This window comes from Ursus arctos, unplaced genomic scaffold, assembly GCF_023065955.2.
Source record: "Ursus arctos isolate Adak ecotype North America unplaced genomic scaffold, UrsArc2.0 scaffold_2, whole genome shotgun sequence".
In the NCBI taxonomy this organism is placed as follows: Eukaryota; Metazoa; Chordata; class Mammalia; order Carnivora; family Ursidae; genus Ursus; species Ursus arctos.
Window position 1 is genome coordinate 97,840,169 of NW_026622874.1, and position 21,112 is coordinate 97,861,280.

Genomic DNA, 21,112 nt, shown 5'->3' on the forward strand with positions numbered 1-21,112 from the left:
GAAGTTAAAAAAATTTTTTAAACTTTTTAAAAAAGATTTTATTATTTATTTGACAGAGATGGGAGAGAGAGAGAGCAAGTGCACAAGCAGGAGGAGTGGGAGAGGAAGAAGCAGGCTCCCATGCTGAGCAGGGAGCCCGATGCAGGGCTCAATCCCAGGACCCGGGGATCATGACCCGAGCCGAAGGCAGGCACCTAACGGACTGATCCACCCAGGCATTCCTTTAAAAAACTTTTTAAATAAATAAATTAAAGAAGATCTATGTAAATGAAAACACATTCAATGATCATGGGTTACAACTTAACATTGTCAAGATGGCAGTATTCGTCAAACTGATCTACAAATTAATGCGTTTCTTAGAATCCTAGCTGGCTTCTTTGTAGAAATTGACATACTGAATTTAAAATCCATATGGACTTGTAAGGGACCCAGAATAGTCAAAACGATCTTGAAAAAAAAAAAAAGGATAAAGTTGTAGACTTCAGACTTCCAGTTTCAAATCTTAACATGAAGCTATAATAGTCAAGACAATGTGGTACAGGCATAAGGATAGACATATAGATCAATGGAATTGAATTTAGAGTCCCAAATGATACCCAGGTGTTCATGGTCAACTGCTTTTGATAAGGTTTTGAAAGCCATTCAATGAAGAAAAATTAGTCAATGGTACTGGGACAAGAGAACAGTACTATGCAAAAAAAAAGTGAAGTTGGACTCTTACCTAATACAACATATAAAAATAAATTCAAAATAGAGCAAAGACCGAAATCTAAAAGTCAAACTTTATAACCCTTAGAGAAAACCAAGGGATAAATTTTCATGATCTCAGATTTCTCAGTGAATTCTAAGATCTGACACCGAAAGCACAGAAATAAAAGGAAAAATACATACATTGTACATCATCAACATTAAAATTTTTGTTGATGAACACTGAGGCCATACAAATTGAATACTATATTTTAAAGGGGGGACTTACATGTTATGTGAAAGTATATCTCAGTAAAATTGTTGCAGAAAAGTAGAAGGGTTGGGACACCTGGGTAGCTCAGTCTGGTTAAGCATCTGACTTTGGGTCAGGTCATGATCTGAGGGTCCTGGGATCGAGTCCTGTATTGGCTCCTTGTTCAGCGGGGATCCGGCTTCTCCCTCTGTCTGCTCTGCCTGCCACTCCCCCTGCTTGTGCTCTCTCTCTGACAAATAAATAAAATCTTTTAAAAAATAAAAATTATATAAATTTGACAAAGAAAGAAAAGTGGAAGGGGGGAGGTGAGGGAGAAAGGAAGGAAGGGAAGAAAAAAGGAAGGGAGGAGAAAAAGAAAAAAACACTAGCGTACATACTTAAAGAGAGTAAAAATGGATCAGGGAAATCAAATTTTAAGATCTTCTTGGCATTTTCCACAAAGGGATCTTGTGGGTTGTTGAGGGAATCAATGTTCACTCCAAATGATGTGCTGGTAATCACATCCATGCTGTAGGCCCCAAAAATGCTGTGAGAGAAACAAAGACATGGATAATTAAGATCAGCACCTCTTTACAATCCTTATCCAACACCTGCAGCAAGAAGTGCATGTAGATGCCCATGCTCGGGCAAGACAAGAGCCACGCTTTCAGAACCGCCTGCTGGATCATCTGAAGAGTCTATATGCCATCACACTCACTGATGAGGTGCTCGTGAGGTGCCACTGATGCACCTGGCCGCGTGCTGGGGTGATGGGGACACTAGGGCAAGTTAGACACACTTCTGAGTTCAAGGAGCTCAGTCATGGAGGAATAGAGACCCAAAGTCTGACAAATTACAGTAGTGTGTTGTGAGTATGGGCAGTAGAAGGCGGAGAAGCACTGTGTCTGAGCAGGACAGATGCTGGACTAATTAACCCTTCCTCAGGGAGTCAAGAAAGGTGAAATTGATCTGGATCTTCTCTCACCACAGTATCTATGCTCGGAGCTGATTCCTCAACAGTACATTACAGAACACCAACACCATATTCTGTGTTGCCAGAAACATCATTCCTTCTTCTCTACACCCCTGCTAAGTGTCCTTCATGAAAGACCCACTCTTTCTTACCCTGAGGGCATACTCATTTTTGGAAAATGTAAGAACAAAGAATGTTCCTAGTTAAAACATATATATTAAATCAATCCAAAATTGAAATAGGGGATGACATAGCTACCACATACCACTAGTTTTCCCAGGACAGTCCCAATGTATCTCTGTTCATCCTGCATAGTTAAAATATATCCCAATTTAGGCCAAAAAAAATCTATCATCTATCTATCTATCTATCTATCTATCTATCTATCTATCTATCTATATATCTATCTATCTATCTATCTATCACCCTACCCATTCCCTGTGTAGGGCCTTCTCCCTTTTGAGTTTGAAAGATGGACAAATGGTTATAAAAGTTAATATTTATTATTTTGCTAATATCCTCAACAAAATCAGGAAGGGGTTTAAGTTGTTCCAAGTTCCATGTGGTAACTTTTGTGCCGCACCCAGTGCCCAGGAAGATGTACCAAGTACTTTCCCCTCCCACTATTCCATATTCTCTACGCTCTTGTTTTTTCTTTTCTTTTTTTTTTTTTAAAGACTTTATTTATTCGACAGAGATAGAGACAGCCAGCGAGAGAGGGAACACAAGCAGGGGGAGTGGGAGAGGAAGAAGCAGGCTTATAGCAGAGGAGCCTGATGTGGGGCTCGATCCCATAACGCCGGGATCACGCCCTGAGCCGACGGCAGACGCTCAACCGCTGTGCCACCCAGGTGCCCCTACTTTTCAAACAATGTATTTTTGTCTTCTAGAATGTCCAAGGCAATGATTAAGCAAATAAATAAATCCCAACTCATGCACACAAAAGAAGACCCTTTCTCTCCTGGCTGCCCTGCCTTTTTAGGCGAGCTACGTCTTCTTGGCTGGCCCACTGGAGTTGTAACACCATAGACCTACCTCAACTTGTTCACTGGAGTAACTCAACAGTGGGAATCTGGCTCTGTGGCAGCAGCTGCAAAGTGTCCTGACAGAATTAGAATCCCAGCAGCTGCACTACTACTTACTCTTTCAAGTTGATAGGTTTGCCTTTCTCTGCCTCCTTCCTCAGGTTCCTCACCAACACATCTCCATACTGGCCAATGATGGGGAACATCTACACACAAAATACACCACCACCTGAAGTTAAATCTGAGAATCAAGTCCTAGGATGACATAACTTTCACAAGCATGGAGCAGTAAGGGACATTTAATAACAAATTTTATCATGTCCCTTCCAGAACATGAAAATAAAAGACCATTTTTAGGAAGCCCAAATACATTAGAGTACCACTTAGCCATGGACTATGATCTTATTTTCTATTTGTCCCCAGGAATATGACTTAACTTCTTTTTTTTTTTTAAAGATTTTTTATTTATTTATTCGACAGAGATAGAGACAGCCAGCGAGAGAGGGAACACAAGCAGGGGGAGTGGGAGAGGAAGAAGGCAGGCTCCCAGCAGAGGAGCCTGATGTGGGGCTCGATCCCATAATGCCGGGATCACGCCCTGAGCCGAAGGCAGACGCTTAACCGCTGTGCCACCCAGGCGCCCCTGACTTAACTTCTTAATTAAAAGTCCTGTTCTTAGGGCACCTGGGTGGCACAGCGGTTAAGCGTCTGCCTTCGGCTCAGGGCGTGATCCCGGTGTTATGGGATCGAGCCCCACATCAGGCTCCTTCGTTAGGAGCCTGCTTCTTCCTCTCCCACTCCCCCTGCTTGTGTTCCCTCTCTCGCTGGCTGTCTCTATCCTGTCAAATAAATAAATAAATAAATCTTAAAAAAAAAAAAAGTCCTGTTCTTTTCTTACCTCCTTGAGCTTTCCGCTGGTGAAAGTTGGAGACAGCAATGTTCGTATTCTCTTCCATTGTTCATCTTCAGACATAGTGATGGCATTTTTCATAAATCCCACAGGACCAAAAGACTAGAGTCAAAGCAAAACATATTTTGCCCTACATAAGTTTTGTAGGTCTCCACAGTTTGGAAAACTTGTTAAATGGGCATAAATTACTCACCAAATTTTTTAAAGATTATTTATTTATTTATGTATTTATTTACTTGTTTATTTATTTGAGAGAGAGAGCAAGAGAGAGCATGACCTGGGGGAGAAGCAGAGGCAGACTCCCTGCTGAGCAGAGAGCCAGATGCAGGGCTCCATCCAGGAACTCTGGGATCATGACCTGAGCTAAAGGCAGACACAACCGACCGAACCACTCTTAAGTATAAAACTATATACTTAAATGTAAAACATAAAATGAACTACTTTGAGAAAATCCTTGGGACTTAGGACTAGGTAAAGATTTTTCAAACTTGATGCCAAACTCACAACCCGTAAAAGGAAAAAAATGTTAAAGTGGCCTTATCAAAATTAAAATGTTTGCTCTGCTGAAGACCCTGCTACAACAAAAAGACAAGTCATACAACGTGCCTACAAAAGAATAGTAAGCCAGAAACTTTTGGTGATGGAACAGCTCTGTAATATGATTGGGGTGATGGATACACAAATCTACATGTAAGATAAATGTTCAGAAAGCAATCCATGTGAGACAGGAATTCATCAAAATCAGAGAGGAGAACATAGGCTGTAACCTCTTTGACATCGGCCACAGCAAGTTCTTTCATGACACGTCTCCAAAGGCAAGGGAAACAAAAGAAAAAAATGAACTATTGGGACATCATCAAGATAAAAAGTTTCTGCACAGCAAAGGAAGCAGTCATCAAAACAAAGACGCAATCCACAGAATGGGAGAAGGTATTTGCAAATGAAACTACAGATCAAAGGCTGGTATCCAAGATCTATAAAGAACTTCTCAAACTCAATACATGAGAAACAAATAATCAAATCAAAAAATGGGCAGAAGATATGAACAGACACTTTTCTAATGAAGACATACAAATGGCTAACAGACACATGAAAAAAATGTTCAAAATCATTAGCCATCAGGGAAATTCAAATCAAAACCACATTGAGATACCACCTTACACCAGTTAGAATGGCAAAAATGGACAAGGCAGGAAACAACAAATGTTGGAGAGGATGTGGAGAAAGGGGAACCCTCTTACACTGTTGGTGGGAATGCAAGTTGGTACAGCCACCGTGGAAAACAGAGTGGAGATCTCTTAAAAAGTTAAAAATTGAGCTACTCTATGATCCAGGAATTGCACTACTGGGTATTTACCCCAAAGATACAGCCGTAGTGAAGAGAAGGGCCATATGCACCCCAATGTTCATAGCAGCATTGTCCACAATAGCTAAATTGTGGAAAGAGCTGGGATACCCTTCAACAGATGACTGAATTAAGAAGATGTGGTCCATATATACAATGGAATATTACTCAGCCATCAAAAAGAACAATTTCACAACATTTGCAGCAACATGGACGGGACTGGAGGAGATAATGCTAAGTGAAATAAGTCAAGCAGAGAAAGACAATTATCATATGGTTTCACTCATTTGTGGAACATAAGGAATAGCAGGGAGATCAGTAGGAGAAGGAAGGGAAGAATGAATGGGGGGTAAACAGAAGGGGGAATGAACCACGAGAGTCTATGGACTCTGGGAAACAAACTGAGAGCTTCAGAGGGGAGGTGGGGGATTGGGATAGGTCTGTGATGGGTATTAAGGAGGGCACGTATTGCATGGTGCACTGGGTGTCATATGCAAACAATGAATCATGGAACACTGCATCAAAAACTAATGATGTACTGTATGGTGACTAACATAACATAGTAAAAAATTTTTAAAAAAGGAAGAAAGCAACACACACATGCACACATACACACACAAACGAGTGCACATAAAACTGTTGAAATCTGAATAAGTTCTGTGGCTAGAACCAACATCAATTTCTTTTTTTTTTTTTTTTAAAGACATTGATGACTTTTTTTTTTTTTTAAGATTTTTTATTTATTTGACAGAGACAGCCAGCGAGAGAGAGGGAACACAAGCAGGGGAGTGGGAGAGCAAGAAGCAGGCTCCTAGCGGAGGAGCCTGACGTGGGGCTCGATCCCAGAACGCTGGGATCACGCCCCGAGCCGAAGGCAGACGCTCAACGACTGCGCTACCCAGGCGCCCCCCAACATCAATTTCTGATTCCATACTATACTATAGTTATGCAGGATATTACCTTAGGGGAAAGAGCTTGAGGACCATATGACATGGGACCTCCTGTGACAACTTCCTGTGAAACTCTAATTGTGTCAAAATGAAAGTTTTATAAATAAATAAATAAATAAATAAATAGCTAAATAGCTAAATAGTGGAAGGAGCTGAGATGCCCTTCAACAGATGACTGGATTAGAAGTTGTGGTCCATATATACAACAGAATATTACTCAGCTATCAAAAAGAACGATTTCTCAACATTTGCTGCAGGACGGCACTGGAGGAGATAATGCTAAGTGAAATAAGTCAAGCAGAGAAAGACATCTACCATATGGTTTCTCTCATCTATGGAACATAAGAACTAGGAAGATTGGTAGGAGAAGAAAGGGATAAAGAAAGGGGGGTAATCAGAAGGGGGAATGAAGCATGAGAGACTATGGACTCTGAAAAACAAACTGAGGGCTTCAGAGGGGAGGGGGGTGGGGGAATGGGATAGGCTGGTGATGGGTAGTAAGGAGGGCAAGTATTGCATGGTGCACTGGGTGTTATATGCAACTAATAAATCATCGAACTTTACATAAAAAACCAGGGATATACTGTATGGTGACTAGCATAATATAATAAAAATATTATTATAAATAAATAAATAAATAAATAAATAAATAAATAAATAAATAAATTTAAAATAACTCCATGCCTACCCGCCGGTTTGTGAAGACAGAATAACATTCTTTCACTAGTACTGTTTTGATCATGTCTGGATCCGTGATAGCCAACACGGGCTGTCGCCCATCATAAAACCTGTGTTGGGAAAACAGAGCTGATTACATTTAACACGACAGTTTGTGTAGCTGCAGCCACACCTGGAAGTCCAGACTTCTATCCTGATGTTCTATAATCTAAAATCTGACATCATGATTAGAAATAACATTAGGAAAAAAAAAAGAAATAACATTAGAACATTTGTTAACTCTAGGTGATGTGTACGTGGCTATTTCCTGGACCATTTTCCATAATTTTTGTGCAGGTTTAGAATATTTCAAGTATTTTTGTTGCATTTTAGACATTTCAAATAATTTTTATATATTTTCAAGAAGAAACTTAGGTTAGTGAGTACCTGAAGGCAAGCAAGTTATCTAGGAGCAAAAAAATGAGGGAGAGTCCACCCACTAAGATATGAAAAATTACAATTTTAAAGAAATACAAAACACATGAATGCATAGGAGAGAATATTAGATGACAATTGTAGACACACTGATCACACATATGTAAGATGTCTGCAAATGAAAAACCTTGGAATGCTCAAAAAGTGATGGTAGGATTATGAATGATTCCTTTGCCCTATTTTCTAAAATTTCTTCCTAGTTACATTTTTTTAAAGATTTTATTTATTTATATGACAGTGAGAGAGAGAAAGCACACAAGCAGGGGGAAAGACAGAGGGAGAAGGAGAAGCAGGCTCCCTGCAGGACCCTGAGATTGTGACCTAAGCCGAAGGCAGACGTCTAACCAACTGAGCCACCCAGGCACTCCTCTTTCCTAGTTACATTTTAAAGGAAATATTACTTTAACTATTAGAGAGAGGTCCTTGGTAACATCAAGGTCAGAAAAATTTGAAACAAAAGGATAAAGAGAATAAGGAAATACAGAGGAACATGTATAATTCATTTTAGACATATTTTCTCTTCATTACTTGTATTTATTCTTATATGTGGGTCCCAAGTGTAAGTCCCTTGGGCTTCATGTAGGTGACATCCCGGAGCACAAGGGCACGCCCACTTTTACACATGTCTCACACAAAGCTGACTCTTTATATGTGATCCATCCCTATCGGGCCTCACCTCCTGACTGTCAATATGGCACATTAATGGGAATTGGCCACCAGCATGAGGGTTACTTTAAGTTTAATTACATTGTCCTCTAACATTGTATTTTCCTCTATAAATCATCTGTATATACTAGAACAAAATGGAAATTTTCCACAAGTCCCCTATTCTTTCTTTGACATCACAGAGGAATTTCAAATAGTTTTGTGATTACATCTAAAAATGAATCGTTGAACACTACACCAAAAACTAATGATGTACTATATGTTGGCTAATTGAACATAATATAATGAATGAATGAATGAATGAATGAATGAATGAATAAATAAATAAATAAAAATGAATAAGAATCACTGAACTAAATGCTATGCATCTCTAAAAGGCATTCTAAAACACAGAAGGTTTCAGTGGGAGTCATGTACATTTAGTGTTGTAGCAGTGATAGAAATTAGTGAGGTGGCATGTAGGCAAGCTCTCCCATCAGTCTGATCATATTTCCCCTCGTCTCATCATATTTGTTCAAAAACACCTGGATGGACAAGGGACAGTGGTTCATGAGATCATTCATGATCTCACAAGACCCTAATTATAGCTTCCACTACAAGTTAATTTCAGATTCTTGGGACCCACCCTATATCCTCCAGATTCGGTGTTTCTGGGGCATGGAGCCCAAGAAGCTGCACTTTTAACAAGCTCTCCCATGTGGTTCTTATCCACAGCCAAGCATGAGAACCATATACTAAGGACAGAACTGGGGACCACAAGGTAACACTGGCTCCATCCAGAGCTGACCAGTACTGAATGTGGGAAGGGGCAGTGGAGCTGAACCAGTGGTGATCCAGAGATCTGGGTTCCTTCTGTGCCATCATGTTGCATATGGCCCATGCCACTCAGAGCCCGACGGTTTCTGAGGACGTGACCAGAGAAGATAAAGAGGTGCGGGGAGAGATAATATTGGCTGTGAGCACCCCAGCACCACACTGTACCTCTTCCTCTGCTTCACCAAACCTCTGGCCTCACTGAACAGGAGCATCCACTGAAAGCAGCCAAGGCCATACTACAAAATCACCAAGTCCATCAGCCCACCAGGAAACACTGTGGTTTAAAATTTTCCTACATGTCCTCAAGTCCATAGAATAAAGAAACATTTGTATATTGAATACTTCTATTGAAAGAAAAATCTCGGCCTGATATTTTTTTTCCACCATGATCAAGTGGGATTTATTCCTAGGTTGCAATTGTGGTTTAATACCCATCACCCGGTTACCTCATCCCCCCACCCCCTCCCTTCTGTAACCCTCAGTTTGGTTCCCAGAGTCCAGAGTCTCTCACGGTTTGTCTCCCTCTCTGATTTCTTCCCATTCAGTTTTCCCTCCCTTCCCCTATGGTCCTCCACGCTATTCCTTATGTTCCACATGAGTGAAACCATGTGATAACTGTCTTTCTCACAAAACAAACTCCACACTTACAGTGAAAGTAAGAAAAGGTGAGCAGAAATGGTTTTCCATTGTGTTTACCCCAACCCTTCTTTCAAAAGGACATATTTAATCCAGAGTATAAATAAAGGATACCCTCCAGGCCCAATTTGCATTTGGACCTGTACACCTGGTGACACAGGTGATCCCACGAAGCAGAGGCTCCAGAAGCTTTACTATAGCAGGCTTCATCCCAAGGGGTTATTGACCGAGATTGTCCATACCATAGGGGCCTCATCATAACAAGGCTATCCATTGGAAATGTCCAGAATACTCACCCCCACATTCTTCCATACTTTCTAAAACATTTCTCATCAAAATCACAAAAGCCCTGCAAGAAGAAACAAAATATATTACTAATCTAAATGTACTGAGCCCTACATTTAGCAAGGACCAGAATGACTTAGATCACAAGAAATGTGGCTTACTATCTCTAACTGGCAGTTAGAGGGAAGCTCTTATTCACAGGTGACTTATCGGAAATAAGAGAAAACAGAGGAGCTACTGAAATAGAATTTCAAGTCCCTCTTGAATTATGTCCAAGTATTGCAGATACTGAAAAACTTACCCCATCTGTGAAGACTACGTAATCTCTGTCTGTCTGTCTGATGTGTTTTTCTTATGCGTGTGTTGTCTCTAAATCTCAGAACCTTCTGAATTATTACCTCCAGGGCCACGTGGGAAAACTGAAGCTGAGGGAAAGTCAGCATGGCCTGCACATTCTGAACGCCCAGTCAGCATGCTGTTCATTGATCTCATGAGCTCTACTGAAATTCCAGTGGATTTAGGATATTAAGACACCAGTGGCCTCTTCTAGTCTAGCAGTTTTAGTCTAAGATATGTTTGTTGAGTGAGAAAGTGAGAGATGAATGAATGAATGACAAAAGGTGGACTCGCCTTCCAGTCCTCCACCTCAACACAGAAAGAGGGGATGGTGCCACGACTCCACAAAGGACAGAGTCAACTAAAACACTTGATATGAGTTTTCACTTCTGTCACTTAAAAAAAAAAAAAAAAACAACCTTCCTGTCCTTACGTTTCAACTGTGATTTTGATGATTTAACTATGCAAAACAGGGTCCCAGAAATATGGGTTTTGGGTACATGTACTAAGGAGTTGATTTGGGAACTGTGGAAAGGAAATTATTGCTTTTTCAGAGGGAAAAGTCCAAGTAGTTCTTAGATGATAATTGGACACCAAGGGTCTCAGTGGAGGAAAGTGGGATCTGAGAAACAAGCCTCAGGTCTGGGGGAAAGGAACTCCACAGCAGAGAGCAGCCTGCATGTGAGACTGCCCACTGGCCTTCTCGATGTGAGTTTCTAACCGTCTGTCCAGAAGCTGGGCCTAGGACAAGGTATCAGAGCTGGAAGAGCCACAGTGGCTCCACCAGCATCAGTCTACGTGTCTGTTCGTACATTCCATTCAGTTACATTAATTTCTTTTTTTCTTAAAGATTTTATTTTTTGTTTGTTTGTTTATTTATTTATTTATTTATTTATTTAAAGAGAGAACACAAGCAGTAGGGGAGGATCCCAGGGATCCTCTGCTGAGTGCAGAACAGATGCGGGAGCTCCATCCCATGACCCTGAGATCAGGACCCGAGCTAAAATCAAAGGTCCAATGCTTAACCAACTAAGCCACTCATGTACCTCCAGTTATATTAATTTCTTAATAATTTCGTCAAAGTACCTCTTTTCTAGTGATATTATAAGGGCGGTTCTTCCTTCGTATGAAAAACAAAACACACAAACAACTCATTTAAAGGTTAAAATAATAAGTTTGCACAAATAATAAAGTGATTTTTCCATTGAAATTGCAGAGGTTATATAGAAAAATAAAATTTATTCAAACTAAAAAAAAAAATCTGAAGTCAATAGACAAACACCATCTCACCTCAGTTATACTCCCTCCCTGTTCAACTCTCCCATAGGGTGCCTCCTCTGAAGGTTAAGAAGTAAAGCCGAGAGCTCCCCTTCAACCTCTCAAATCCCAAGAGATTTTGCCATTAGCAAAGGGAGAATTAAGCCATGGAAATAACTGCAGGGGGTTGGCCAGTTCTTGAGAGAATTCAAGTATGTACAAATTCCCCAAAGGTGAATCTTGGGCTGCCCAATAAACTGAAGTTCCAGAGCTATCCTGGAAAAAGAAAACGCTATCCAGAGCTTGGGCTATGAGCAAAAAAAGTCTGACTCTAGGGTACACAGCTTAATGGACCACTACCATGGACATCCTTGATGCTCTTCTCCTAATGCCAAGTACGATGATGCCTTCCTGGGAATCTGCACGTGCCAGAGACAGAAGCCTCTTCACAGTGCTCACAAGCTAAAACATCTAGTTCTTTGCTGAATTAGCCGGAGAACTGGGCTGCCACTGAGGCAAACCCTGAGGCTCCTAACAGCTGACAATAGAGGCCTGCAGTAGATCTCACCATGTGCTGGGTGGGACCTATGACACCATTTCTGGAAAGTCAGGAAACCTGAGAACTACCTCCTGAGGAGGAATATTTTTACTATGTAACTAAAGTGGGATTTGTAACCTTAAGAAGCAAAAGAGGGAGCTCAAACAATACTCACGTTTCGGTAGGCCAGAACAGTTCCCACAAAAGGCAGAGGTGTTGGCCCAGGAATTCCCAGCTTCTTAAAAAGTCCATGTGTGTAGGTCCCATATCTATAAAGTGAAAGAGAAAACCAGGTCACAGGGATGATGGAATAAGTGCTGGGGCTGGCCGGTCACGGATGCAGAACTGGGACAGGCAAGGGAGGGAGGTAACATGTGGGCCAGAAATAATTACAGCAATTTCAACGGCAATAATTACATTCACTCATCATCTGCTTTACCACCTCCACTGTGAGACCTACAAAATGTAATGATGTTTAGCTAAGAGCAGCTGAAAGTGTCATGGTCTCAATCCTAGAATGAATACTTGAGAATGAAATACTTGAGAAATATTTGAGAACTCCTGAGAGGTTCGTGCTGATTTCCTCCAGGAAATTCACTCATGCCTATTTAGTAAATGACTCTTCCATGATTCTGGAGATTCTCATTCTTGGTGGAAAGAGGAAAAATTGTTTCTCTCCTCCAATGATGAGATTTTGCTTAACTGCATCCACTCAAGTAGGCTGGAGCCTCCCAGCCTACTCAAGAGCCGAGGGTTACCGAGAGCCTACCAGCAAAATGCTCATACAGTTGCTCAGAGACCTCTGTGCTCTTCCTTCCTTGTTGGCTCTGTCATTGTTCTGGATCTGGACCTTCTTAAGTCTACCTTTATAGAGAGGCCTTGAACAACAGGATTCTTATTTCTGTACAATGAAAACTGTGTCCAAGGCTCCACTGGCCTCATTGAAAAGTGAGATGCTTTCAGCTCCACCCAAGTCTCTGTTGTCAGGCACTCTGGTTCTCTTGAGCTGCAGAGAAGGGGGACTGACCCATATGTGCCCTAAGTGATACCATATAAAAGAATCAGTAAGGAAACGATCCATTTCCAGACCATTCTTCCCCTCATGGCATCTGGTCCTTCAACCTGTGACACTCACCTGCTCAACACACTGCCAGGTACACTCATTTTTTTCAAGATGGTCACTCACAAAGTTAGTTTACCAACTCTGTGCATCAACTATCTCAAGAACCCATTACAGATGGTGCTTCCAATGGCAGGCCTACCTGCCACCATCTTTCATGTGTCATGTGTGGATCCTACAACTGAGGGTTCTAGATCCTTGCAATCCTTCCTCTTAGGTGTTGCTAAGAGATGGCAGAGTGGTGGAAGAAGAGAGGATGAGGGAAGAGGCTGACATAAACCATTTTAACCATGAACCTGCTAAGCCTATAAGGCTAACCCCATAGGGGCAAATAAGGAAAGGAGGCTAGGTAGAAATGGCTCAACAAGCCCTGTAGGTGCTTCAGCTAACTGATAGGGGGCCTTCCAAAGTCCAGATACCTCCAGTTGACAGCAGAATATGTGTTCTGGAACATAAAATGAGTAATGATAAAATGTTCCAGAGATTGGGATTAAGCATCTCATCTTCTCTGGAGGCTAGCCTTTAAGGCAGTACAGGTCCTGAATGTTCTGTGCAAATCCAGCAAATCTTATCTTATATAGTCAAATAAACCCACAAAATTGCACGAAAGGACATGTGCTTTAGCGACCCAGCAGAGGCATCTCAGCCAGGCCCAGCTGGGTGTTTGGATCCTTCCTCTACTGCAGCTGGATGCATCAGCACCAATTGCAGAAGGCAGGGTGACCTCGGTTAGTCCCACCTCCATTCCTTCCTCGCCATCACCACCGCAACAAATCAATTCCTGTTTCTAAACATTTGACATGCTCCATGAACTCCCAAGTGAAGCCAAGCAAGTGAGTGAATGTGTCAGCAACACTGGTCCCAAGGAATGATATGGCCTAGTGTCTAAACTCACATGACTCCATAAGAAGGCAGAGGGTGGGCTGGGTGAATTTTTCTGATTCTTTCCAACTTCCCTCTTCTTGGTAGAGTCATGCAGCTGTTGGCACAAATGAATGAGCTAACAATAAAGCCACTCATGTTTACTGCCATTACATTGCATTGCATGCAGAGGGCACTGTCTACAGCTACTGACTCTCGGCTACACCAGTGTCTTCTCAGTCTACACAGTTGTCTGCCTGGTGGTGACAATATCCAGTGACAGCCCCACTACCAGACAGACTACACAGTGTGGCTTACATGGTGGTCCTGTCCCTGGGCTTCTAGCAGATGAGATGCTAACCCTGCAGTCCCGTGACGACCTCCTGTAGGACCAGGATCAAGGAGTGTCCCTGGAGATCTTCTCTGAGGGAGGAATATTCTCTCACTCCAACCCCAGTCCTATCTGAATGCTTCTCATATCAGTACTGGCTCACAGTCTCACTACTCACCTATGCTGAGAGGTTAAAATAGTTGCTGGGCACATGTATTTAAATATATATACAACCTATACCATAGAAGTATGCATGTGTACACTAAATTCATATTGCCAACATTATTCTAGAAGGCTGAGGTTATTTATGCATCTTCGTAGTCACAAAGCTGAACCAACAGCCCTCTTTTATCCTTAGGAAAGAACATACTGGAAATAGTCTTATCTCAGCAGACAACCTATTATTAAATAGAATGAAATTAAACTGTATCAATTAATTTTAAATGTCATCACACAGAAAATATGTTGCCACAATACCTGGCATTCCTAAACTTTCTCTCGGAAAATGAAAATGAGGTCTCCACGTTCCATGTTCACGTCCTCGTGATTTCTTACTCTTAAAGGAGGGGCCATCCCTACCCATGTTATGAAACTCAGTCTTTTCCCAACCTCCACTATGATTCCGGGAATCCCACCACTAAAAGAATTTCCTCTGCTAGATGGTTTGATTCTTCCTATTGTACTGTAACATAAAGTAAAAAACATATTTAAAATCCAAACTGGTAAGTATTCATCCTTTCTGATGGCTGAATAATATTCCATTGTATGTATGTACCACATCTTCTTTATCCATTTGTCTGTTGATGGGCATCTCAGCTCTTTCCACAGTTTGGCTATTGCGGACATTGCTGTTATAAATATCGGGATGCAGGTACCCCGTCGGATCAACACATTTGTATCTTTGGGGTAAATACCTAGTAGTGCAATTGCTGGGTTTCAGGGTAACTCTATTTTTAAAAAAAATATTTTATTTATTTATTTGACAGAGAGACAGCCAGTGAGAGAGGGAACACAGCAGGGGAGTGGGAGAAGAAGAAGTAGGCTCTCAGCGGAGTAGCCCGATGTGGGACTCGATTCCTGAACGCTGCGATCACGCCCTGAGCGGAAGGCAGACGCTTAAACACTGCGCCACCCAGGCGCCCCAGGGTAACTCTATTTTTAACTTCTTGAGTAATCTCCATACTGTTTTCCGGAGTGGCTGTACCAGCTTGCATTCCCACCAACAGTGCAAAGAGGGTTCCCCTTTCTCCACATCCTTGGCAGCATTTGTTTTCTCCTGTCTTGTTAATTTTAGCCATTCTGACTGGTGTGAGGTGGTATCTCATTGTGGTTTTGATTTGTATTTCCAGGATGGCTAATGATGTTGAGGATTTTTTCATGTGTCTGTTGGCCATTTGGATGTCTTTTTTGGAGAAATGTCTGCTTGTGTCTTCTGCCTATTTCTGGATTATTTGTTCCTTGAGGGTTGAGTTTGATATGTTCTTTATAGATCTTGGACACTAGCCCTTTATCTCATATGTCATTTGCAAATATCTTCTCCTATTCTGTCAGTTGTCTTTTGGTCTTGTCGACTGTTTCCTTTGCTGTGCAAAAGCTTTTACTCTTTTTTTTTTTTTTAAGATTTTATTTATTTATTTGACACAGAGAGAGTACAAGTAGGCAGAGAGGCAGACAGAGGGAGAGGGAGAAGCAGGCTCCCCACTAAGCAGGGAGCCTGTTGCGGGACTTGATCCCAGGACCCTGGGACCTGAGCAGAAGGCAGCCACTTCACTGACTGAGCCGCCCAGGCACCCCAAAAGGTTTTTATCTTGATGAAGTCCCAATTGTTCATTTGTGCTTTTGTTTCCCTTGCCTTTGGAGACATGTCTAGCAAGAAGGTGCTGCAACCGAGATCACAGAGGTTGCTGCCTGTGTTCTCCTCTAGGATTTTGATGGATTCCTGTCTCACATTGAGGTCTTTCATCCACTTTGAGTTTATCTTTGTACATGGTGTAAGAAAACGGTCCAGTTTTATTCTTCCACTTGTGGCTGTCCAATTTTCCCAGCACCATTTATTAAAGAGACTCTCCCTTTTCCATTGGATATTCTTTCCTGCTTTGTCATAGATTCATTGACCATAGAGTTGAGAGTCAATTTCTGGGTTCTCTATTCTGTTCCACTGATCTATGTGTTTGTTTTTGTGCCAGTACCATACTGTCTTGATGATTACAGCTTTGTAATAGAGCTTGAAGTCCAGCATTGTGATGGCACCAGCTTTGGTTTTCTTTTTCAACATTCCTCTGGCTATTTGGGATCTTTTCTGATTCCATACAATTTTAGGATTGTTTGTTCCAGCTCTTTGAAAAATGTCAATGGTATTTTGAAAGGGGTGGCACTGAATGTGTAGATTGCTCTGGGTAATATAGACATTTTAACAATATTTATTCTTTCAATCCATGAGGATGGACTGCTTTTCCATTTCTTTGTGTCTTCCTCAATTTCTTTCATAAGTTTTCTATAGTTTTTAGAGTACAGATCCTTTACCACTTTGGTTAGGTTTATTCCTAGATATTTTGTGGTTTTTTGTGCAATTATAAATGGGATCGACTCCTTAATTTCACTTTCTGCAGTGACATCGTTAATGTATAGAATTGCAGCTGATTTCTGTGCACTGATTTTATATCCTGCCACACTGCTGAATTCCTGTAGGAGTTTTAGCAGTTTTGGGGTGGAGTCTTTTGGGCTGTCCACATATAGTATCATGCCATATGCAAAGAGAGAGTTTGACTTCTTTGCCAAATTGAATGCCTTTTATTTCTTTTCATTGTCTGATTGCTGAGGCTAATACTTCTAGTACTATGTTGAACAACAGAGGCAAGGGTGGGCATCCCTGTTGTGTTCCTGACCTTAGCAGAAAAGCTCTCAGTTTTTCCCTATTGAGAATGATATCCACTGTGGGCTTTTCGTATATGATTTTTATGATATTGAGGTATGTTCCCTCTATTCCTATGCTGTGAAGAGTTTTAATCAAGAAAGATGCTGTATTTTGTCAAAAGCTTTTCCTGCACCCATTGAGAGGATTATATGGCCCTGTCCTTTCTTTTGTTTATGTAGTATATCACATTCATTGATTTGAAAATGTTGAACCACCTTTGCAGCCCAGGAAAAATCCCACCTTGGTCATGGTGAATAACCCTTTTAATGTACTGTTGGATCCTGTTGGCTAGTATCTTGGTAAGAATTTTGGCATCCCTGTTCATCAGGGAAATTGGTCTGCAATTCTCCTTTTTGGTGGGGTCTTTCTCTTGTTTTGGGATCAGTGTAATGCTGGCCACATATAATGAGTTTGGAAGTTTTCAGCCATCAGAAAGGATGAATACTTACCATTTACATCAATGTGGGTGGAACTGGAGGGTATTTTCCTGAGCAAAATAAGTTAATCAGAGAAAGACAATTATGGTATGGTTTCCCTCGTGTGGAATATAAGAAACAGAGCAGAGGATCATAGGGGAAGGGAGGGAAAACTCAATGGGAAATCCTCAGAGAGGGAGAAAAACCACGAGACACTCTTAACTATAGGAAGCGAATTGAGGGTTGCTGGAGAGGAGGTGGGTGAGTGGATGGGGTAATTGGGTAATGGGCATTAAGGAGGGGACATGATGTGATGAACACTGGGTGTTACACACAACTGAAGAATTATTGAACAGCACATCTGAAACTAATGATGTATTATATATTGGCTAATTGAATTCAAATAAATAAATAGATAGATAAATAAGTAAATAAAATCCAGATTGGCTCTCAGGGTTCTGCCTTTGTGGCTGCCAGCAGATTTCATATTGAGGGGAAAGAAATCTCTATACTGATATTAACCCTCCCAGAGACTGGAAGGAAAAGGTGAAATTAATAACATTTCAAGATTTCTGCCAAGTCTTTTCCAAAGAAGACATACAAATGGCTAACAGATACATGAAAAAATGCTCAACATCATTAGCTGCCAGGGAAATACAAATCAAAACCACAATGAGATACCACCTTACACAGTTAGAATGGCAAAAATTAACAAAACAGGAAACAACAAATGTTGGCAGGGATGTGGAAAAAGGGGAACCCTCTTACATTGTTGTGGGAATGTAAGCTGGTACAGCCACTCTGGAAAACAGTATGCAGTTTCCTCAACATTTTAAGAATAGAGATACTCTATGACCCAGCAAGTACACTACTGGGTATTTACCCCAAAGATACAGATGTAGTGAAAAGAAGGGGCACATACACCCCAATGTTCATAGCAGCAATGTCCGCAATAGCCAAACTGTGGAAGGAGCCGAGATACCACTCAACAGACGAATGGATAAAGAAAATGTGGTACATATATACAATGGAATATTATTCAGCCATCAGAAAGGATGAATAGCCACCATTTGAATTGACATGGATGGAACTGGAGGGGAGTAGGCTAAGTGAAGTAAGTCAAACAGAGAAAGACAACTATCATATGGTTTCACTCATATGTGGAACATAAACAATAGCACGGAGGACCATAGGGGAAGGAAGGGAAATCTGAAGGGGGAGAAATCAGAGAGGGAGATGAACCATGAGAGACTCTGGACCCCGCAAAACAAACTGAGGGTCTCAGAGGGGAGGGGGTAACCAAGTGATGGGTATTGAGGAGGGCCTGAGTTGTGATGAGCACTGGATGTTATATGCAACTAATGAATCATGGGACACTACATCAAAAACTAATGATGTACTATACAGTGGCTAACTGAATTAAATAAATAAACAAATAAACAAACAAATAAATAAATAAATAAATAAAATTTCTGCCAGGTCTCCTCAGCTCTCAAGATGCTCATTCAGAGGTAAGGAGTTCTGCATATTACAGGGTGGGGGGATGACCAGGACAGGGGTGCAGAAAAGAGGGAAGAGCCCAGTCAGAACAGGAAGATGAGGCATCTCCAGCCCCTCTGGAAGTCTGGGTGCACCAGGTGTCTTGTGTACATGTTGCCTGGTAGGGGAGGGAGGGGAGCAGGACCACCTGAGTGACACAGTCCCAGTCCTTCTACATGTCTCCTGCAGTGGACACGGACCAGAAGGTGAAGATAATGAGACAGAGACCCAAGCCATTCTGTCTGTCTCCAGAATCCCCACAGTTTGAGAAGGGGGTGAGGACCCCAGAGCACTGGGGCCTGTTGATTTCACTCTGTCTCTGCTGAATTCTGCTTGATTAGTCTAGGTCCCAACTGGTAGTCCATCAGAACATTATCCCCAGAAGGAAATAATGTCACTTAAACCCTCCTAGCTATAGAAATTGTAATTGGGGTCTGGGGGGCACTCCTTCAGCAGATCTGGAGAAGTCAATAATAACCTTTTACATGTTCCTAGCGTGTTAGAAGCACCCAACACTTAAGCAACATCCCCTTTGTTAACTCTTGATCCTCAAAACAGACAAGGAAAAGGGGGCGGGGGCTGATTAGCAACCCAAGTCCAGGGTTCCAGAGGCAATGAGCCTGGACAGTTACTCACAGATAGAGGAGAACCAGGCTGGTAGCCAGGAGAAGCCAGGTTTCCGTGGAAAAGCTTGGAATCAGGTCCATGGCCACTTTCTCCCTGTGAATCTCCTCCACTGCTGTTCAGCACTGTGTGCTGGTCCTTGCTGGCCTGTGTGGGCAGAGCTTCCCTTCCCACCAGTGGTGATTAAGTAAGACTGGGATGAATATACAGAAAAGGGGGTGGGGGGCACCTGGGTGGCTCAGTCATTAAGTGTCTGCCTTTGGCTCAGGGCGTGATCCCAAGGTCCTGGGATCGGCCCTGCATTGGGCTCCCTGCTCTGTGGGGAGCCTGCTTCTTCCTCTCCAACTCCCCCTGCTTGTGTTCCCTCTCTCCCTGGCTATCTCTCTCTCTGTCAAATAAATAAATAAATAATCTTAAAAAAAAAGAAAAGAAAAGAAAAGAAAAGGGGGTGGGGCTGGACTGCAGTCACTAGCAGGTGCCCCTCAGCCAGGAATGCTGGCAAAGCACTGTGGATACTCCCAGATTGACCTTTGAGTTCATATTCTGCCCAAAATCAATAAACAACTTGGTCGGTGTTATCGGTAATCTCAAAGGTTACAGAACCTCAGGTAAACTCACTTTTCTCAAGTCTCTAAGTTGCCCTTGTCACCATGGCTGCCTCTATCTTTAAATACATGAAGTCCTTCAAACAAGCTCATTCTGCACAGCTTTACCCATGAAGCTTCCTCTGCCTGGAAATGCCCCTGTGCCCCTTAGAAGGAACCTACTCATCCTTCAAACCCAGCTCCAACACAATCCCCTGTGTTAGGGTCTTCCCTCACCAGCCTCCTTGAACACCTATAAACAACCACTTCCTCCTCTGGGAAATTTCTGTCCCCCCACACTAGTTCTATTATTGTCCTCTCCACCCTCTAGCCCCATTGTTGGTCTCCAGACCTATTAGCCTGAGATAGCGAGCTTCTCAAGGGTGAATCTGAGTACTTGTCAACATTCTGTTCCTAGTCCTCTGCAGACCGCTATATGCTCAGGGAGCATCCAGAAAGGTTGGTGGAGTTGAGTTGGTAGAGGTGAAATTGCTGGGCTTCCTGTGTGTCCTTTCTGGGTGGATTGCTGGTGACCAGGCCACATATTTGATGGGAGAGATCTGAGAAGATAGCATCTGGAAATTACACTGGTTCCTTACCATCACTCTGACCCATGTTCTGGTCTGCACGGCCCCAGAAACTGTGGTTTCTGTGGCATACCTCAGGAATCTCTGGGACAATGGAGCCCTGCAAATAGATACTAAGAAAGAAGTGGCTCCGACTTGAATATCAACAATGGACAGACATGGGAAGCTGGAAGATGATCCTCAGGTAAAGTAGGAGAGAAAGTTCTGGGAATTCTGAAATATTTCTGCCCCCTTTTGGTGTCTTCACTGGGCACTGTTCAATGGGGTCATGTGATTCTCCCTGTTTACACAAGTAGAGACTGAGACT

General features: G+C 42.1%; 1 protein-coding gene across 1 annotated transcript in view; it reads right to left on the reverse strand.

The window, feature by feature from the left end:
* Positions 1 to 20,139, reverse strand: part of LOC113267902 (cytochrome P450 3A12-like) — a 33,180-nt gene extending 13,041 nt beyond the window's left edge. Inside the window, exons 1-7 of the mRNA XM_048224740.2 lie at positions 19,647 to 20,139; positions 12,005 to 12,098; positions 9,710 to 9,762; positions 6,832 to 6,931; positions 3,837 to 3,950; positions 3,056 to 3,144; positions 1,339 to 1,487 (exon numbers count right to left, since the gene is read on the reverse strand). Coding sequence (XP_048080697.1) covers positions 1,339 to 1,487; positions 3,056 to 3,144; positions 3,837 to 3,950; positions 6,832 to 6,931; positions 9,710 to 9,762; positions 12,005 to 12,098; positions 19,647 to 19,717 — 670 coding nt within the window. The 5' untranslated portion in view covers positions 19,718 to 20,139. The remainder of the gene's footprint in view (positions 1 to 1,338; positions 1,488 to 3,055; positions 3,145 to 3,836; positions 3,951 to 6,831; positions 6,932 to 9,709; positions 9,763 to 12,004; positions 12,099 to 19,646) is intronic.
* Positions 20,140 to 21,112: the final 973 nt, after the last annotated feature.